The sequence below is a fragment of the Mus caroli genome, unplaced genomic scaffold (assembly GCF_978045245.1).
Source record: "Mus caroli unplaced genomic scaffold, Mus_caroli_1 scaffold_7, whole genome shotgun sequence".
NCBI lineage: Eukaryota > Metazoa > Chordata > Mammalia > Rodentia > Muridae > Mus > Mus caroli.
The window spans coordinates 25,143,770-25,165,139 of record NW_028227262.1 but is presented as its reverse complement, the minus strand read 5'-3'; the positions used below and the strand labels follow the sequence as shown (position 1 = coordinate 25,165,139).

At 37.3% G+C, this 21,370-nt stretch overlaps 1 protein-coding gene and 2 pseudogenes across 1 annotated transcript in view; 1 reads left to right on the top strand and 2 right to left on the bottom strand.

Moving 5' to 3' along the window:
* LOC110288467 (vomeronasal type-2 receptor 26-like) overlaps window positions 1-9,560 on the top strand; it is a 34,911-nt gene extending 25,351 nt beyond the window's left edge. The window contains 2 exon segments of the mRNA XM_085839952.1: window positions 1,569-1,692; window positions 8,668-9,560. Coding sequence (XP_085696078.1) covers window positions 1,569-1,692; window positions 8,668-9,560 — 1,017 coding nt within the window.
* LOC110295785 (vomeronasal type-2 receptor 26-like) overlaps window positions 1-21,370 on the bottom strand; it is a 247,717-nt pseudogene that overhangs the window by 129,872 nt on the left and 96,475 nt on the right.
* LOC115030286 (small nucleolar RNA SNORA17) lies at window positions 3,772-3,873 on the bottom strand (annotated as a pseudogene).

Here is a 21,370-nt window from a genome sequence, read left to right as displayed (position 1 = left end):
GCCTCTTTCTACATCATCAATGTGTGTGTTGGTCTGTTTGTCTCTGACTTTCCTTTCCTTTCCTTTCCTTTCCTTTCCTTTCCTTTCCTTTCCTTTCCTTTCTCTTCCTTCCCTTCCCTTCCCTTCCCTTCCCTTCCCTTCCCTTCCCTTCCCTTCCCTTCCCTTCCCTTCCCTTCCCTTCCCTTCCCTTCCCTTCCCTTCCCTTTCCTTTCTTCTTTCTTTCTGGCTCAGGAAGAGTTAACTGACTTTGAGCCTCTTGTGTGAGTAGCATGAGAGCCCTGAGTCAATGACTAAAGAGTCCAAGTAAAGTTTTTTCCTTAATCCCCACTTGCTGTCAGCCTGAATCAATTTCAAGAAATCATCAGCTTTTGGCCTGGGAATAGCAAAACCATGTTCATTGCCAAAGTCATCAGCTTCTACACTTAGAATAGCAAGATTAAGTTAAATAGCCAGAAACTATCAGATTCTGGGTCCTAGAACAGTAAGAGAGTGTAAATGGCCAGTGGTCTTCATCTTTTGTACTTCATCTGGCAATGTGTCCCACCACAGTACCTGACTGTAGAAGCCAGAACCCCACCAAATTGCCTCTCTTATCTGTCTGTTCCAATGAGAGTTTGGTGTATCCTACTTCAACTCATTCTGTCAAATCTTTCTCTGGTTTGTCACTTTCTCTGCCCCTCAATTAGAAGTTACTTTCAAACATGGGTTCTTTGTTCTACAAACTAAATTTACCTTCTTCAATTGGGATTAAGGATGTATTCTAGGGTTCAGTCTTATCACAACTAGAAACAGATTTTCTCAGTAGATAACACAATCTTATTGTTCACAATGTGATTAAATATCCTTCTGGATTGAATGTAAAACTATATGCACACTCATATCCTTATTGTTGCATGAAAATCTCTGTGATGTGATGTGATAAAAAAAAAGATGTAATACATAGTAATGGTGAACATTTTGGCTTTCAAGAGACATGATAAATTTTTTCCAATGGAAAACGCTTTGTACATCAACCACACCAAGGCAGGTCTTGTGTTCAGGAGTAGTTGGGCAGCACAAGAAGGGAATCCACAATATTTATATATACACATTTATTTAGTCACAGTTTGGTGGGTTTTGTTTTGTTTTTCTTTTTGTGATTTTGTATTTTATTTTCTATGTTTTGGTTAATTTGTTGTGTTTTGGTGATTTTAGTTTGTTTTTTAAAAAGAAGTTTGGGAGGTTTAAGAGAGGGAGAGGACCTGGACAGGCATAGGGGAGGGGAGGGACATGATCAAAATATATGCAAACTTTAAAATTGTATTAAATATACAATGAAATACATTATATAAAAATAAAAATAACAGAACAATAAAATAAAATAAAGCAACAGAGAGAGAGAGAGAATGAGAGAGAGCATTAGTGATGGAAAGTAAGAGAGGAACAGACACATTGGACTCACACTTATGAAAGCATGGTAGTTCTTGCTTGTTACAGTACACAGATGTCTTCCTGACATTTACCATCTGGATGCTAATACTGAATGCCATACATTGACTGCCTTCCCACCTCTCATGTCTCCTCCACAGACTCCTTTATCTGTTTGCAGTGAAAGCTGTCCACTTGGATTTAGGAAAACATCTGTTGAAGGGAAACCATTCTGTTGTTATGATTGTGCCCCATGTCCAGATGGAGAGATTGCAAATGAAACAGGTATTTATAAGATTATTCTGAATGTGGAAATTTCTAGGAATGTTTCTGAATGTGGACATTTGTAGAAATAGTTCTGAATGCTGAAATTTCTAGAAAAGGTCCTGTACATTGATATGTCTAGAAATGGTTCTGAATGTGGATATGATTATCCACAGGATAGGGATGAGTAGCACAACACCTGAAGACACAGTTATTTTTATGTAGCTAACTCTCAATACTTTAAAACAATTTCTTGCTGGGTGTGGTTCAAAGGTTTTAATCCCAACTCTCAGTATATGGATTTCTGAGTTTCAGGTGAACCTAATCCACAGAGTGAGTTGTAGGACAGCCAGGGAGGAACTGAGAAACCCTGTCTTGAAAAACAAAACAAAAACCCCAAAGGTCGTGATTTTAACCCAGTCACTTTGTTAGTGTTGTTTGTTTATCTGTTTGTTTTATTTGCTATGCTGCCTGGATTGGTCCTAAACTCCTGGGCTCCAGCAATCATCCAGGCTCAGTCGCCTAGGTAATTAAGACCACAAAAGGGTGCTCCTGCTTTGTCTTCTGCACATATGCACTGAGTTTAGTTTCTTCTTCTTCTTCTCCTTCTCCTTCTCCTTCTCCTTCTCCTTCTCCTTCTTCTTCTTCTTCTTCTCTCTCTCTCTCTCTCTCTCTCTCTCTCTCTCTCTCTCTCTCTCTCTTCTTTCTCTTTCTTTTCCTTTCTTTTTTCTTTCTTTTTTTGGTGATTCACTGTTAGACTTTTAATGATTTAAATTTAACATGACAAGAATTCATCTTAGCTTATTAAACAAGAATACTCTGGTCGGTGGCAATACTTGTCTCTAGAGTAGATGACTGATTCCTAGGTTGTAAAGTAGATGAAAATGATCTGTGGCTGATTGATCTATCACCACTGGTTATGGTTTGCCTGGGAGATGATGATAAGATCAGATCATAAATGACATAACCAAAGCTTGCTGATCCTCAGGGTATCCTCTGGGTCTTCCCTAAGCCGTTCCCTTAGCAGCTTCATAGTTTCTTTTCTTTGTAACCCTGCTTTTTCTAATGGTTCTATTACATCTGTAGCAGTATTAATTAGTAAAGTTAGCACTCTCTCTCTGTATACTGTAAACAGTTAGCACTCTCTGTATACCATAAACTTTCAGATGCCTTATAAAGTGTGACCTTATTTCATGCTTGCAATGAACACTAATATAACCAATTTTTTTTACAAAGAAATTAAATTTCAGAGAAACTATATATATTGCTATGATTATACAACCAAGAGACAGCTGAGACAAAATACAGACTTGTCAAGTGAGAGGAACTCCTAAAAACATTGTATCGGAGTAACATTGATGGCAGATACAGCATAACCAAGACTTTGTTATTTATACTTTTAAAAAAGCAACAACTTTGTATTGGTTCTTTGTGGAATTTACATCATCCACCCCAATCCCACTCATCTTACCATCCCCTTCCATCCACACTCTTCCCTTGTAACCACCCCCTGCCCAAAACAAAACAAAACAAAACAAAACGTCTTGTTGTGGAAGCTGTAATGTGTCACAGTGAGGCTTACAGTATGCCACTATGTCCAAACTTCTTTGCTTGCCAATGTTCATTGCAATGACTTGCTGGTCTGCTCTGAGCCTCTGGATGCTGCTACTCTATAAATACTGGAATCTCACTGGGACTCCTGTCAGATATCCTGTTGTTATCTAGTATCATGTGTACATATAGTTTTGGATATGTAGGACAAGACACTTCATGTATTCCAACAGTTTATAGTAGGGGAGAAGTGGGAGTGAACAAGTTTGAAGCACTGAACCTAGGACTGAAAATTATCTCAGACTGTAGCCCACAAGCTTTCCTGTTTCGTGTCCCATGGCCAGCTTAATGGAAACTCCCCAGGCTAGCTCCCTGTCCAGGCCCAATCACACCAGCCTGATGGATATCTTGGTCTTCCTCCTTATCTGGATTATGTTCTTCAGTCCCAGAAAAAGTTCTTCTAGTCACTGGCTTATTTGAGGTCCTAGGAGTCATTGAGATATCTGTAGCACTATCCTGGTGGACTCTCAACCTCTCTTTTTATTGGGAAGTGTTAGACTACTAATCATAGGTATCCATGCCTGTCCTCTCTGCCACCTACTGATGTAAAAGTCACACAGCAGCCACACCTGCATCCCTTCTAGGAGCAGGCATTGCTCTGTATTCTGATGAAATTCAAATACCACCATTTCCTCAGAGAATGGATAAATTGATGGATAGCAAGACAAGAAAATATGTCTACCTCATACTCTCTAGGAATGAAATCTCTTTAAAATGCCTTTAGTTTTTACCTAATATGCTCTGGGAAACTTTCCTTCTTTACCCCATAGCACTATTTTCTGTGCCATCAACATAAGGCTTGGTGTTTCCAAGAATATGTGACTGAATCTCTTTTTCTTCGTAGTCTGTGACACATACCAAGTATTGAAGTTCATTATGGTTGAACTTCAGCACTTACAAATTTCAAAATCTGAAATAATAATTTTTGTGCTATGCCTTAAAATATTAATTTTGAAAAAATCAGGTGGCAGTTATGCATGTTTGCTTTTACTGAATATCAGGACTTTAATTGGGTAATATAATTCCAGTTTACTAAATAATTCTGCGAAGAATATTTGTATCATCATCATTCATTTAACACATTTTTGGGCTGGGAATAGAAGCTAAGGATATATATATATATATATATATATATATATATATATGTGTGTGTGTGTGTGTGTGTGTGTGTGTGTGTGTGTGCTAGAAATGTGCTCTAGACTCAGCTATATCCACAGATCATGCAATTATCACCATAAAAATGTTTCTTACATAAACTAAATTTAATCAGGCTCACCATATACCTTTTCAAATAGATGCAAGTCTAGGTTCTACAATCCACTGGCTTTTCAGTGGCTGCTAATATTTCATTATATGCTTCTTAGAACATTGGATCTATTCTCCTGTAGGAGTTCAACCAGTTTTATTTTGTATGTATCATTTTTCTTCAAACTGCCAATGTCTAGATACTTATATCAAATGGGATATTCTTCAAAATCAAAGGGAAGAATGAGCTGAACAGTTATCCAAGCACATAGACTTTGGACTATAACCTTGAAAAAAAACACTATCCCTGAAAATAGCCTGTGTATAGCACTGAAAAATCTGGTTTGAATTGCTCTTTGGAAGAGAAATTAATAGCATAATATGATCAATACATTACTGATATTTCTAGAAATATTAATGAATATACAAACTCACAATTGAATGTGCAATTGTTTTCCTCCCTTCTTTCTTTTCTTTTATATTCTTTCCTTTTGAAAGAAGGCCTCACTGTAAAATCTGTCTGACCTGGCCAGGAATATGTATAGACCAGGCAGGCAGGCTGGTAACACTCCTGAGTGCTAGAATTTCAAGTGTGCAGTATTGTGCCTTTCTGTAATTGTTTTTCTAATTAATGATGTGTCCCATGCAAGTGTCTTTCAGAGCAAATCAAGTATAAGCTTAGTGAATAAGACTTCCCATTCTACTGTTTTTGTCTTAAATATTCAAAGACTGACCTTTAGCTGTGCCTTTTTTATTTTATTTTTTAATATTTTCCCCCCTTGAGTTTTAGACTTTTTCATTTTTTAAAAAAAGTTTTGCTTTTTGTCTTCAGGGTTTTTTTTTTGTATTTTTATGTATGTATTTATTTATTTACGCACCAGATTTTATTACTATCCCAGGTTCACCTCCCCCTCCCCCCTGCAAGTGTTCCACATGTCATACCTCCTCCCCACCCTCCTGTCTCCAAGCAGGTGTCCTCACCACCCACCACCCACACACCTACACCTCTAAACTCCAGGGGCATCCAGTCCACTTAGGATTGGGTGCATCTTCTCTGAATGAACCCATATCTTGCTATCCTCTGCTGTGTGAATTGCAGGCCTCATAAAATTTGGTGTATGCTGCCTTGTTGGCGATCTAGTGTTTGAGCCTTCTCAGGGGTCGAGGTTAATTGAGACTTTTAGTCCTCCTACAGGGTCACCCTCCTCCTCGGTGCAAATCTCTGTATCTGACTCTTCCAGCTGTTTCTTGGGTCTTACTAAATCTTTCTGTAAAAATACAGGAACTCGGGTAACTTAAATATATGTAATAAATATTTTTTGAAAATTTAGTGCAAAATTATTTTTCCATTAATAAACTTCCAATCAGAGTTCAATCCAGGATAGTAAGGAACTCAACCAAAACAAGCATTTTTTTTTTTTTTAGATTTATTTATTTATTATATGTAAGTACACTGTAGCTGTCTTCAGACACTCCAGAAGAGGGCGCCAGATCTCTGGTTGTTAGCCACCATGTGGTTGCTGGGATTTGAACTCTGGACCTTTGGAAGAGCAGTCGGGTGCTCTTACCCACTGAGCCATCTCACCAGCCCTTTTTTTTTTTTTTTTTTACCCTAAGAAAAACTATTCACCTAAAATGTCTTGCCTTCAGCATTATTTTTAAAACAATGCTATATCCTTTGATAAAAATCAAAATGAAAGAATCAAAAGAAAATACCACAGTTCCTAAATACAGATGTCAGTAAATGTTAGGGAGTTTTAGTTATTAACTGTTCATCTCAGAGGCTCTGACAGTCCAGCTCTCCCTGGGAGGTAGCAAAAGTGGTAAAGAGTTGATTGGTGCTGCAGGGAGAGCAAGGCTTGATCTTGCCAGATTTTTAGGGTTGCTTTTCAATAATAAAACATATACTTCTTTTAAGTTTAAGGTACTTTGCAGGGCTATCTGGCATCCTTCTCTCAGTTCCTCCTGAGGCCAGAAACTTCAGCCTCTGGAATTTAGCACCTCATAGTAAAACAGCTGGGGATTAAGTAAAGTAGCCTTTGTTCTTATCTGTGCAAAACTTGGAGGCTGGAACTACAAGCCTGCCAGTGAATGTCTCAGGAAGAAAAGGGGACATTGTGAAAAGTGATGTTAGTTTTTATTTCTAAGTTTTTCTCCAAAAAATTCTCTCCTCCAAAGATTCTCTAAAAGGTTCTTCCCAACTTCTAAGTTCCCTTTTACTTTCTAAGTTATTCTACTCTGCTGTCCTCCTTCCTATCTTGCTCTTTCCTCCTGCTTTGATGTAACAATGGCCTCCAAGGTATTCATTCCTAGTGTTTTCACTGTTTCTAGGGGAATAGATTGCTGGGTTTTTCCAACCAAGTCCTGATTTACAGAAGTTCACTAAAAGTACAAACATAAATTCAAATCATCATTTGAAGAGGAAGTTTACAACAGAGATGGTTTATACATGTACCCATTAAAGTGTAACATATATTACCTGTCATTAGCACTACAGGTTCATTGAAATATAATTCCATAATTTTGTGACTAAGTTATTATTGAGGGTTTGTATAGATAAACCCAGTAAATATCTTATTTTCTGTCCTTATATATATACTAAGTCATTAGTTCCCTTTTCAAGACTTTTGGTTAATTGATTTACAGCTTCTTAGAATGTGTTCTAAGTTGTAGATGCCTGCTCTCTATATCAGAATCTATTTACTGGTGACACTTGAAGACTGGTAGAATTCTCATTGTAGTTTTAATATCAGAGAGGACTTAATAGCAGTCCTATTGTATGGGGCTTAATAATTACTTGTAAAATTTTAGAGAGTCTTTCGCAATCATCATTAAGAATTAAGGAATCATCTATATGTCTATATAGAATCACTACAAGAGAGTGCATCTTTATTAATCTGCAGAAATCTCCCGAAAAGAGCAAATATATGGTGATGTGTGTGTGTGTGTGTGTGTGTGTGTGTGTGTGTGTGTCTGTCTGTGTCTGTGTCTGTCTGTCTATCTGTTGGTCTGTCATTTGGTTTGTCTTTGTCAGTGATGTGTGTCTCTTTGTATGTATGTCTGTGTCTGTGTGTCTTTGTGGCTGTGTGTGTGCTTAAAACAGGAAAAAATTTTCCTCTTATGTAATTCCTTCAGTCTTACCTAGTAGGGCAAATCCATGTTGACTTGACAGTCCACAATGAAACCATCTCAAAAGGTTACCTGCTAGTTTTTAGCTTCTCCCAGATCAGATGTCTCCTGGTAATTCTCATAATAACAACCAAGAGCTCTCAGGGATAAGAGCACCAAGGATCACTGTAGTAGAAAAGGCAGGAAGGTCTTAAGAGCCACAGAAAGGGTACCTGTAGGGAAGCAGAATTTGTCAGAAATGACAGGGTTCATGAGCACATAAACTCACAGAGGCAAGTACCAGATCAAACCAGATCAAGCCAGACAAAAATCTCAGCATGGATGGAGAAAAGAATCACAAATTCTGACTCCTAGCTAGAAGCTATTATCCATAGATGGCTGCTAGAAAGAAAGATCAAGGTTTTTGTTTGTTTGTTTTCAAATATATGGTGCTGCCAATGTTAAGGTAGATGGTCCTATATTGATATGCATACAGGCAGCATTAAGCAAAGTCAGAGGGGGGGGGGAAGGAAATTAAGTTGGGAGAAAAAATTGTTGGAGGGAAAGAGAAAAGGAGTTGCAGGGGGAAGAAATCATTGGTAGAGTTGATCAAAATACATGATACGCATATATGATGTCCTCAAGGGATAAATATTTTTTAATAAACAATGGGAGTGAAAGGAAAAAAGTAAAAGCTTCAAAATGAACTTTCTTTTTCTTTCATAAGTAATCAAATATAATTTTCATGTCATCTGATCTCCCATCAACATCATTTCTACATTTCTGATTCTCTCATTTCTGATTCAAATCCACTCACTTTTTAAATATATTATGAACAGGGTGTATCTGTATTTTTCTCTAAGGAAAAAATTAACTTATTCATTTATTGCTGTTCAATATTATGGTTCAGTTAATATATCCAGGGACAGTTTCTTAAGAATTCAAGAATTGTTCTGTGCAAGATATACATCCCATTGGTACATCTAGAGATTGACAGGTGGGATGTAATAAAACAATTTGCCTCATTTTCAGATATGGATCAGTGCATCAAGTGTCCTGAAGATCAGTATCCAAATAAACAGAGGAATCAGTGTCTCCCTAAAATTATGGTATTTTTGTCCCATGAAGATACTCTAGGAGCTGTTATGGTCTCCCTGGCCATTAGTTTCTCTGCCTTTGCAGCCATGATTTTAGGACCATTTATCCACTATCGGGACACACCAATTATCAGAGCAAATAACAAAAATCTCAGTTATCTCCTCCTAGTTTCTCTAATGCTCTGTTTCTTTTGCTCACTAATATTCATTGGCCAACCTGGCACAGTCACTTGTGTCTTGAGACAAATGATTTTTGGGGTTGTATTTTCTGTTGTTGTGTCTGCTATCTTGTCAAAGACCTTCATTGTGGTTGTAGCCTTCAAAGCCATCAAACCAGGAAGCACCTTACAAATGAGGATGGTGACCCAATTCTCAAATGCTATAGTCTGCTGTGGTTCCATCATTCAAGTGTGCATCTGTGCAGTCTGGCTGGGAACATATCCCCCTTTCCCTGATGTTGACATGCAGACAGAGTTTGGTCAAATCATCCTCTGTTGTAACGAGGGGCCCACTCTTGCATTCTATTGTGTCTTGGGCTATTTGGGCTTTCTGGCTAGTCTCAGCTTGCTTATTGCTTTTCTGGCAAGAAGGCTACCTGACAGTTTCAATGAGGCAAAAACAATCACATTCAGCATGCTGGTTTTCTGCAGTGTGTGGATTTCTTTCATACCCACTTACCTGAGCTCCACAGGCAAAACCATGGTGGCTGTGGAAATATTTTCCATTCTGGCTTCCAGTGCTGGCTTACTGGGATGTATGTTTCTCCCCAAATGCTATGTGATCCTACTGAGGTCAGGCGACCTTTCGAGAAAGCAGTTCTTTAAATGACTTCCCCCTTAAGACAAAGGCATTTACTGAGATTTGTGCAAAATGAACCATGTTGGAATATTCAAAAGAAGAGTGTGTAGTCAATGCCAAACAATGGCTTCTGCAATTTAATCACCTGTCTGTTCCTGCAGTCCTTGGAGCCCACTAGATACAATGAACTAAGCCATCAAATTTAGATCATTGCCAAATAGAAAAGACTTTTGGTGTGTCTATTAAATGTTTCTTGAAATCATAATTTTTTTCATTTTTTAAGCAGCAAGATAGGGAAAGATTAAGTTTAAGAATGAGAGTACATCCTTTGTGTTGAAACAAATGTAACTGATGTTTAAAATGTGATCCTTCTCTGTTAGTCTTATGCAGGGTGACTCTCTATAGTCAATACAAATTAATTTCAATGTAATTATGAGTTCTCTAACAGTAACTTCATGATCTCTGTATCTCCATTCTGAAGGGCCTGACAAAGAAGACAATATAGAATGCAAGTTTCTTAGTCTTGAGAGGGTTTTGTGCTCTTCTCTATGCTCAGGTAGATGAAAGTGTAGGAAGAGTCTCAGGGGAAACACAGACATGTTTACCATCCTACACTGGTCTTCTCTATTAGTGTTAGGAGTTTCAAATTGTCTTTACATAGTGAAAGCTGACATCATTGACACCCATTGAAATCTATTCTCAAGGAGGGAATGTGAAGGGTGGTAGATGTGAGCATGGAGAAGTGGTATAAGGCCAGGGATTCAACATAACATGAAGAACTGTAGAATCATGCATCTTAGACAATGTGAGTTTTCAGATATTTTCTTTCATCTAGATAAGGACTTATTTTAAACATGATTACCAGATCATGCCCAGGTCAAACTCAAGTTGAAGCCTGCAACATTGTGAGGAATTACTGCTTATCCATGGACAAAAACCTGCACAGGAATGGCTACATGGCCACAGTGGTTTTGGTGGTGTTTTAGAACATGACTTACTTATATCTTCCTTATTTTTAAAATCAAGAGTGTGTTTGTAATATTGAATTTGGTACCACCATAAGATTAAGAAACATTTAAGGTGTTCTGAGTCTACTCTGTCTCTTAGTTATTGCTTATCTTTCACTTATATAAATTTATGTCATATTAGACCAAGTTGCTTTTATTTGGCCATAAAAACAGCACAGAAGATTCCATCGAAATCTGCTCTTATACGGGTATAATAAAGTTTGTTCCAAATGTATTACTTCATTGGCATAGAAATACTTCTGCCAAAGTATCTGTAACTATAAACTTGAGGTTCTTACAAGTTTAAAGAAGAACACACTTTTCTATGGAAAGCTGGCAGGCAGACTGATACTATGTGTATAAAGAAGTGCCTGTTTTCTATAGCCAGTTTCTCTATTGAAGCTTGTACCATCACCATGTTGTTAGCAAAGTACAGCACTGACAGACAGATGCTTTGGGGCAGTTCCTGGTGGCTGACAGGAATCTCTCATTCTGGTTGGAGCGTATATAAAAAACTAAGTAACTGTTCATCAAATATATTTTGCTAACTAGATATGCAGACATTCAAATGTGTTGTAAATGGTTACATTGTGGCAATCAGTGTATGAATAATGAAGAATATTTATTATTCAGTAGTATCTCAAAAACAATACAAATTTACCACTTGATGTTGACTTATAAGTCCATGGAGGAATAATGTATTGAAATATCAGAAAATCTTGAGAAAATGTTCATTATATAAACAATCATTTTACACCACTTTCCTTAAGAAATATTGTAATTGCTTAAACCCACTTTTTCCTGTCTTCAAGCATGTTCCCTTCATTGCAGTACTCCAGAGGGAAGCCACATTGTAAGCTTTGTGTTGATTTCTTTGCTCTGTTTTAAAAAATCATTTCAATTCCTAACTTATACATTGTAAAATTGCCCATTTTCAGTCTTATGTAAATGTGGCATACTTTATGTATTCTCTGATTTACTGCCTTCCTTAAGCCTGCTTCAGGAGTTTACACATATAGCGGTCTATTGTGTAGCTGTATTTAGTCTTTTCCGCTGATGAGTATCACATCTCTGTACATAGAATTATTTCAATGAGCACAAAATCCCCTTCATGATAGAAACTGGAACTTTTATCATTTTCCTATTGCAAGTGAGGATTCTTCTATTTCTAGATTACTCTACTGGTATATACACATACAGATTATCTAGAATTTCTCTTTATAATGATTGTTGGAGTGATAAACACTAATTTGTCAGTACCTACCAAGTTATTTTCTAAATTTTATTTGAATAATTGGAGCCTCAATATAATCTCTAAAAGATGTAATCTGTACAAATTACTTAGTCTTTGTCACACTTAACTTTATCACATTGTGATTAAAAAATTATATTTCATTTTGTTTTAACTTACCCTGAACTGATAATCAGATTGCAATCCATACTTTTTAGGAGATTCTACAGTTGCTTAGTGATATAAAAATGGTTTTCTTTTTCATCCCATCTAGTATTTTCTGGGCTTCCTCAATATCCTTGAGTATTATTCTCTTTTTATGGCTGATCTCTGGCTTCATCCATTAACATTTTCTTTTCCTTGGTCTCTATCTGCCACCTCACAAGATGTAAAAATAAATACTATTAGTCAATGCTTAACGTCTCTTAAATTCTACTCTATATTTCATTTGAGTGAAAGAGCATATAAGTATCTCTATGAATAACTTTAGCCTCCAATTTTCTTAAAACAGTTCTATATTGATTCCTAGTAAAAGTGTTTGGAAATATATGACTTGGTTTTTTGTTTGTTTGTTTTGTTTTGTTTTCAACAGTCATTTTCTATCTTAGTAAGAAGCCTTATGAATTTCAGTTGGAGTTCAAGTACAGGAAGTACAGTAAGTGCTCTGTACTTCCATTGTTCGTTAGCACTGAATTAAAGACAAGGGCCATTGCATACATTGTCTTTTAAAAACATCTTTATATAAGTACATACTCTATGTTGAACACGTCTCATCTTCCCCTCCCATCAGACCTCTAGTTTTTCCAGGCCAGATATGTCTTCACAAGTTTTAGGTCTTACAATTTCAATTTACCATTACCTAAACTGAATTTACATATAATACTAATACTTATATTTTAATATTATGTTTATTTTAATGTTGCTTATTCTACTAGTGTGAAGTATGTCACTGGAATTTGTTTTGGGATACACTGAATCTGTAGGTTACATTTGGTACAATAATTGTTTTTACAATAGTATTCCCTCCAATACATGAGCATAAGAGGTCTTTACATATTCTGGTATCTTCTTTAATTTAGTTTTATATCAGTGCTTTAAAGTATTTATTATTGGAGTATTTTGCTTTCTTGTTTAATTTTGGTCCAAGATATGTGTTTTTAGGAACATATATTTTAGGAATGTTTTCCTAATTCGTATATATGTTATTGGTTAAAGGGGATATCAATTTTATTAATATTATGTCTGTATCTTGATACTTTCCTGGACTTTTTAGAAGATCTAAATAGGGTAGAGTTTTAGAATCTGGCATGTAGAAAAGCATTACATTTGCAAATAAGGACATGCTGGCCTCTAACTTACCTGTTTGTATACTTTTTATTGCTTTCTCTTGTCTTATTCATAAAGCTCTATATTCAATGGGAGTCAAGAAAACAGATACCATTTTTTTATTCCTGATTTTATGAGAAATGCTTGAAGTTCCTCCCATTGAGTATGATCTATAGATAATTAGCTTTATATTTATTATTCTTGGAGTGTATTTTGTTGATAATTTTTCTTTCTCTTTTGAGTGTCTTCACAGCTTTTATATTGAAGGCGTATTTGGATTTTATCACAAAGGTTTAAAATCTAATTAGATGATTATGGAATTTCTGTGCTTGAGTTCATGTACTGTACTTCCTGGAAATCTGACACACTCTTCTTGCCTTTTTGGGAAATAGACAAGGGATAGGGATAGGCAAAGCATACACACACACACACACACACACACACACACACAAACATTAAATTAAAATGAATTAAGATCAACAAGAAAAAAAATCAAAGCAAGGTAGTGCACATCTTTTACCACAGACCTTGGAAAGGAGAGATACATAGATCTCTATATATTTGTGACCAGCTTAGTGGACATAGTGAGTTATAGGTCATCCAAAGCTGAACACAAGACAGTGTGAAATATTTGGTGATCACCCACATTCTCTCATATTTTTCTCAGATTATTCCCTGCTATATAGCACACAAGACCAAGGTGGAGACAGCTTCCTTGAAAGCTTATTAATGTGATTTTTTTATTAGATATTTTCTTTATTTACATTTCAAATGCTATCTCGGAAGATCCCTATACCCTCTCCCCTCCCTGCTCCCCTACCCACCCACTCCCACTTCATGGCACTGACATTATCCTGTACTGGGGAATATAAAGTTTGCAAGACCACGGGGCCTCTCTTCCCAATGATGGCCGACGAGGCCATCTTCTGCAACATATGCAGCTAGAGACACGAGCTCTGGGGGGTACTGGTTATCTCATATTGTTGATCCACCTATAGGGTTGCAGAACCCTTCAGCTGCTTGGGTACTTTCTCTAGTTCCTCCATTGGGGGCCCTGTGTTCCATCCTATAGATGACTGTGAGCATCCATTTCTGTATTTGCCAGGCACTGGCAGAGCCTCATAAGAGACAGCTATATCTGGGTCCTTTCAGCAAAATCTTGTTATCATATGCAATAGAGTCTGGGTTTGTTGACTGATTATGGGATGGATCCGGGGGGGGGGGTAGTCTATGGATGGACCATCCTTTCGACTTAGCTTCAAATTTTGTATCTGTAACTCCTTCCATGGGTGTTTTGTTCCCTTTTCTAAGGAGGAATGAAGTATCCACATTATGGTCTTGGTTCTTATTGATTTTCTTGTGTTTGGCAAATGGTATCTTGAGTATTCTAAGTTTCTGGGCTAATATCCACTTATAAGTTGGAGCATATCAAGTGACTTCTTTTGTGATTGGGTTACCTCACTAAAGATAATATTCTCCAGATACATCCATTTGCCCAAGAATTTCATAAATTCATTGTTTTTAATAGCTGAGTAGTACTCCATTGTGTAAATGTGCCACATTTTCTGTATCCATTCCTCTGATGAGGGGCATCTGGGTTCTTTCCTGCTTCTGGCTATTATAAATAAGGCTGCTATGAACATAGTGGAGCATGTGTCCTTCTTACCGGTTGGAACATCTTCGGGGTATATGCCCAGGAAAGGAATTGCGGGATCCTCCGGTAGTACTATGTCCAATTTTCTGAGGAACCGCCAGACTGATTTCCAGAGTGGTTGTATAAGCTTGCAATCCCACCAACAATGGAGGAGTGTTCCACTTTCTCCACATCCTCACCAGCATCTGCTGTCACCTGAATTTTTTATTTTAGCCATTCTGATTGGAATGAGGTGGAATATCAAGGTTGTTTTGATTTGCATTTCCCTGATGATTAAGGATGTTGAACATTTTTTCAGGTGCTTCTCAGCCCTTCGGTATTCCTCACTTGAGAATTCTTTGTTTACCTCTGAGCCCCATTTTTTAATGAGGATATTTTAATTTCTTGAGTCCAGCTACTTTAGCTCTTTGTATATATTGGATATTAGTTCCCTATCAGATTTAGGATTGGTAAAAATCCTTTCCCAATCTGTTGGTGGCCTTTTTGTCTTATTGACAGTGTCTTTTGCCTTACAGAAGCTTTGCAATTTCAAGAGGTGCCATTTGTCAATTCTTGATCTTACAGCACAAGCCATTGCTGTTCTGTTTAGGAATTTTTCCCCTGTGCCCATATCATCGAGGCTTTTCCCCACTTTCTCCTCTATAGATTTCAGTGTCTCTGGTTTTATACAGAGTTCTTTGATCTACATAGACTTGAGCTTTGGACAAGAAGATAAGAATGGATCAATTCCCATTCTTCTATATGATAAGTGCCAGTTGTGCCAGCACCATTTGTTGAAAATGCTGTCTTTTTTCCACTGGATGTTTTTTGCTCCCTTGTCAAAGATCAAGTGAGCATAGGTGTGTGTATATTCATTTCTGGGTCATCAATTCTATTCCATTGATCTACCTGTCTGTCATGGTACCACTACCATGCAGTTTTTTGTTTTGTTTTGTTTTGTTTTGTTTTTATCACAATTGCTCTGTAGTACAGCTTGTGGTCAGGCATGGTGATTCCACCAGAGGTTCTTTTATTGTTTAGAATAGTTTTTGTTATCCTATGTTTTTTATTATTCCAGATGAATTTGCAAATTGCTCTTTCTAACTCAGTGAAGTATTGAGTTAGGATGTTGATGGGGATTGCATTGAATCTGTAGATTGCTTTTGGCAGGATAGCCACTTTGACTTTATTAATCCTGCCAATCCATGAGCACTTAATCATATCCCAAAGAGAGAGCAATTGTCTTGCTTAGCTTTTGTTTTCTTCCCTGTTACCTGCTTAATGGTCATTTGTGTGGTGGGATTTTTTTAAGCACACACACAGTATCTGTGGGGCTGTGCACAAGTGGGAGCTGTCAGGCCAGAGAGGCAGGGAAGCGATGCTGCTCTCTGCTCAACAGCTTCCACTGCCAGCCCTTAGGCACTCACCCCTGTGCTCAAGCAATCATTGTCAATGACAAAGTGACTGTTGAAGTTATAATTGTATTAAATTAATGCTAATAATTTGGATATTTTATTTTATTTTTGGCTGCTGGGTAACTTAGCCCTTAACCAAGCATATGTGGTTGTTTTTGGTTTTGGGGGGTTTTTTTTCCTCATTTTTTTTTCCTTTTAGGTACAGCTGTAAAATATTTGGATATAGGAAATGTTATTTTTGCAGCCTTGATATTCAGGGTGGATTGTAAAATATGAATTTTTGTGAGATTTCAAAGATTAAGAATATTTTGATAACATTATTTACAGATTTAAAAGATGTGGTTACAACAAGTCTGTTGAGGAGAAAAACTACTGCATAAAATAACTAATGTGGAATAAATATTTTGCATCAGTTTGGATTGTCTTGTGTAAGAAATATATTTTCTTTAAAATCTTTCCATCTTTTGAGATCTTCTTCAATTTCTTTCTTCAGAGACTTGAAGTTCTTATCATACAATCTTTCACTTCCTTAGTTAGTGTCACACCAAGGTATTTTATATTATTTGTGACTATTGTGAATGGTATTGTTTCCCTAATTTCTTTCTCAGCCTGTTTATCCTTTGTGTACAGAAAGGCCATTGACTAGTTTGAGTTAATTTTATATCCAGCTACTGCACTGAAGCTGTTTATTGGGTTTAGGAGTTCTCTGGTGTAATTTTTAGGGTCACATACATACACTATCATATCATCTGTATATATTGATCTTTTGACTTCTTCCTTTCCAATTTGTATTCCCTTGATCTCTTTTTGTTATCGAATTGCTCTAGCTAGGAATTTAATACTATACTGAATAGGTTGGGAGAAAGTGGACAGCCTTGTCTAGTCCCTGATGGAGTGGGATTGCTTCAAGTTTCTCTCCATTTAGTTTGATGTTGGCTATTGGTTTGCTATAGAATGTTGTTATTATGTTTAGGTATGGGTCTTGAATTCCTGGTCTTTCCAAGATTTTTATCATGTATGGGTGTTGGATTTTGTCAAATGTTTTCTCACCATCTAATGAGATGATCATGTGGTTTTTGTCTTTGAGTTTGTTTATATAATGGATTACGTTGATGGATTTCCATGTCTTAAACTATCCTTGCATCCCAGTGATGAACCCTACTTGGCCATGATGGATGATCGCTTTGATGTGTTCTTGGATTCAGTTTGCAAGGAATTTACTGAGTATTTACTGAGTATTTAGAGAAATTGGTCTGAAATTCTCTTTCTTTGTTGGATCTTTGTGTGGTTTAGGTATCAGAGTAATTGTGGCTTCATAGAATGAATTGGGTAGAGTACCTTCTGCTTCTATTTTGTTGAATAGTTTGAGAAGAGTTGGAATTAGGTCTTCTTTGAAGGTATAATAGAACTCTGCACTAAACCCATCTGGTCCTGGTCTTTTTTTGGTTGAGAGACTATTTATGACTCCTTCTATTCCTTTAGGGGAAATGGGACTATTTAGATTGTTAATCTGATCCTGATTTAACTTTGGTACCTGGTATCTGTCTAGAAATTTGTCCATTTCATACAGGTTTTCCAGTTTTGTTGAGTATAGCCTTTTGTAGTAGGATCTGATAATGGTTTGGATTTTCTCAGGTTCTGTTTTAATGTCTCCTTTTTAATTTCTGATTTTGTTAATTAGAATACTGTCCCTTTGCTCTCTAGTTAGTCTGGCTAAGGGATTATCTATCTTGTTGATCTTCTCAAAGAACCAGCTCCTCGTTTGGTTGATTCTTTGAATACTTCTTTTTGTTTCCACTTGGTTGATTTCAGCCCTGAGTTTGATTATTCCCTTCTGTCTACTCCTTTTGGGTAATTTACTTCCTTTCGTTCTAGAGCTTCTAAGTGTGCTGTCAGGCTGCTAGTGTATTCTCTCTAGTGTTTCTTTTTGGATGCACTCAGGGCTATAAGTTTACCTCTTAAGACTGCCTTCATTGTGTATCATAAATTTGGGTATGTTGTGGCTTCATTTTCATTAATCTCTAAAAAGTCTTTAATTTCTTTCTGTATTTCTTCCTTGACCAATATATCATTGAGTAGAGTGTTGTTCAGTTGCCATGTGAATGTTGGCTTTCTATTATTTATGCTTTTATTGAAAATCACCCTTAGTCTGTGGTGATCTGATAGGATGCATGGGATAATTTCAATATTTTTGTATTTGTTGAGGCCTGTTTTGTGACCCATTACATGGTCAGTTTTGGAGGAGGTAACATGTGGTGCTGAGAAGAAGGTATGTCCTTTTGTTTTAGGATAAAATTTTCTATAGATATCGATTAAATCCATTTGTTTCATAACTTCGGTTAGTGTCCATTTGTCTCTGTTTAGTTTCTGTTTCCAAGATCTGTCCATTGCTGAGAGTGGGGTGTTGAAGTCTCCCACCATTTTTGTGAGAGGTGCAATGTGTGCTTTGAGCTTTACTAAAGTTTCTTTAATGAATGTGAATGCCCTTGAATTTGGAGCACAGATATTCAGAATTAAGAGTTTATCTTGGTAGATTTTATCTTTGATGAGTATGAAGTGCCCCTCCTTGTCTTTTTGAAAACTTTGGGTTGAAAGTCTTTTTTTTTTTTTTGGATATTAGAATGGCTACTCCAGCTAGTTTCTGTGGATCATTTGCTTGGAAAATTGTTTTCCAGCTTTTCACTCTTATGTAATATCTGTGTTTTTCCCTGACCAAAATCCTGGGTCTTTCCCATTCTTTTTCCTGTAAGCAGCAAAATGTTGGATCCTGTTTGTATAGCCAGTCTATTACTCTATGTCTTTTTATTGGGGAATTGAGTCCATTGATGTTAAGAGAAATTAAAGAAGAGTAATAGTTGCTTCCTGTTTTTTTGTTGTTAAAGTTGGGATTCTGTTCTTGAGGTTGTCTTCTAATTACTTTTTCAATATTTGAAATTAGGTATTTTCCTCATTTCCATTTCCAATGCTATCCCAAAAGTCCCCCATACCCTCCCCCCCCCCCCGACTCCCCTACCCATCCACTCCCACGTTTTGGCCCCGGCATTCCCCTGTACTGGAGCATATAAAGTTGGCAAGTCCAATGGGCCTCTCTTTCCAGTGATGGTCGACTAGGTCATCTTTTGATACATATGCAGCTAACTCAAGAGCTCCGGGATACTGGTTAGTTCATAATGTTGTGCCTCCTATAGGGTTGCAGATCCCTTTAGCTCCTTGGGTACTTTCTCTAGCTCCTCCATTGGGGGCCCTGTGATATATACAATAGCTGACTGTGAGCATCGACTTCTGTGTCTCACAAGAGACAGCTATATCTGGGTCCTTTCAGCAAAATCTTGTTAGTGTATGCAATGGTGTCAGTGTTTGGAAACTGATTACGGGATGGATCCCTAAATATGGAAATCACTAGATGGTCCATCCTTTCGTCACAGCTCCAAACTTTGTCTCTGTAACTCCTTCCATGGGTGATTTGTTCCCAATCCTAAGAAGGGGCAAAGTGTCCACGCTTTGGTCTGATTCGTTCTTGAGTTTCATGTGTTTAGCAAATTGTATCTTATATCTTGGGTATCCTAAGTTTCTGGGCTAATATCCATTTATCAGTGAGTACATATTGTGTGAGTTCCTTTGTGATTGTGTTACCTCATTCAAGATGATGCCCTCCAGGTCCATCCATTTGCCTAGGAATTTCATAAATTCATTCTCTTTAATAGCTGAGTAGTAAGCCATTGTGTAAATGTACCACATTTTCTGTATCCATTCCTCTGTTGAGGGGCATCTGGGTTCTTTCCAGCTTCTGGCTATTATAAATAAGGCTGCTATGAACATAGTGGAGCATGTGTCCTTCTTACCGGTTGGAACATCTTCTGGATATATGCCCAGGAGAGGTATTGCGGGATTCTCCGGTAGTACTATGTCCAATTTTCTGAGGAACCGCCAGACTGATTTCCAGAGTGGTTGTACAAGCTTGCAATCCCACCAACAATAGAGGAGGGTTCTTCTTTCTCCAAATCCTCGCCAGCATCTGCTGTCACCTGAATTTTTGATCTTAGCCATTTTGACTGGTGTGAGGTGGAATCTCAGGGTTGTTTTGATTTGCATTTCCCTGATGATTAAGGATGTTGAACATTTTTTCAGGTGCTTCTCTGCCATTCGGTATTCCTCAGGTGAGAATTCTTTGTTCAGTTCTGAGCCCCATTTTTTAATGGGGTTATTTGACTTTCTGGAGTCCACCTTCTTGAGTTCTTTATATATATTGGATATTAGTCCCCTATCTGATTTAGGATAGGTAAAGATCCTTTCCCAATCTGTTGGTGGTCTTTTTGTCTTATTGACGGTGTCTTTTGCCTTGCAGTAGCTTTGCAACTTTATGAGGTCCCATTTACGGATTCTCGATCTTACAGCACAAGCCATTGCTGTTATATTTAGGAATTTTCCCCCTGTACCAATATCTTCAAGGCTTGTCCCTACTTTGTCCTCTATAAGTTTCAGTGTCTCTGGTTTTATGTGGAGTTCCTTAATCCACTTAGATTTGACCTTAGTACAGGAGATAGGAATGGATCAATTCCCATTCTTCTACATCATAACTGCCAGTTGTGCCAGCACCATTTGTTGAAAATGCTGTCTTTTTTCCACTGGATGGTTTTAGCTCCATTGTCAAACATCAGGTGACCATAGGTGTGTGGGTTCATCTCTGTGTCTTCAATTCTGTTCCATTGGTCTACTTGTCTGTCACTATACCAGTACCATGCAGTTTTTATCACAATTGCTCTGTAGTACAGCTTTAGGTCAGGCATGGTGATTCCACCAGAGATTCTATTATCCTTGAGAAGAGTTTTTGCTATCCTAGGTTTTTTGTTATTCCAGATGAATCTGCCAATTACCTTTTCAAATTCGTTGAAGAATTGAGTTGGAATTTTGATGAGGATTGCATGGAATCTGTAGATTGCTTTTGGCAAGATAGCCATTTTTACTATATTGATCCTGCCAATCTATGAGCATGGGAGATCTTTCCATCTTCTGAGATCTTCTTTAATTTCTTTCTTCAGAGACTTGAAGTTCTTATCATACAGACTTTTCACTTCCTTAGTTAGAGTCACGCCAAGGTATTTTGACTTCTTCCTTTCCAATTTGTATGCCCTTAATCGCCTTTTGTTGTCGAATTGCTCTGGCTAAGAGTTCAGATACAATGTTGAATAGGTAGAGAGAAAGTGGTCAGCCTTGTCTAGTCCCTGATT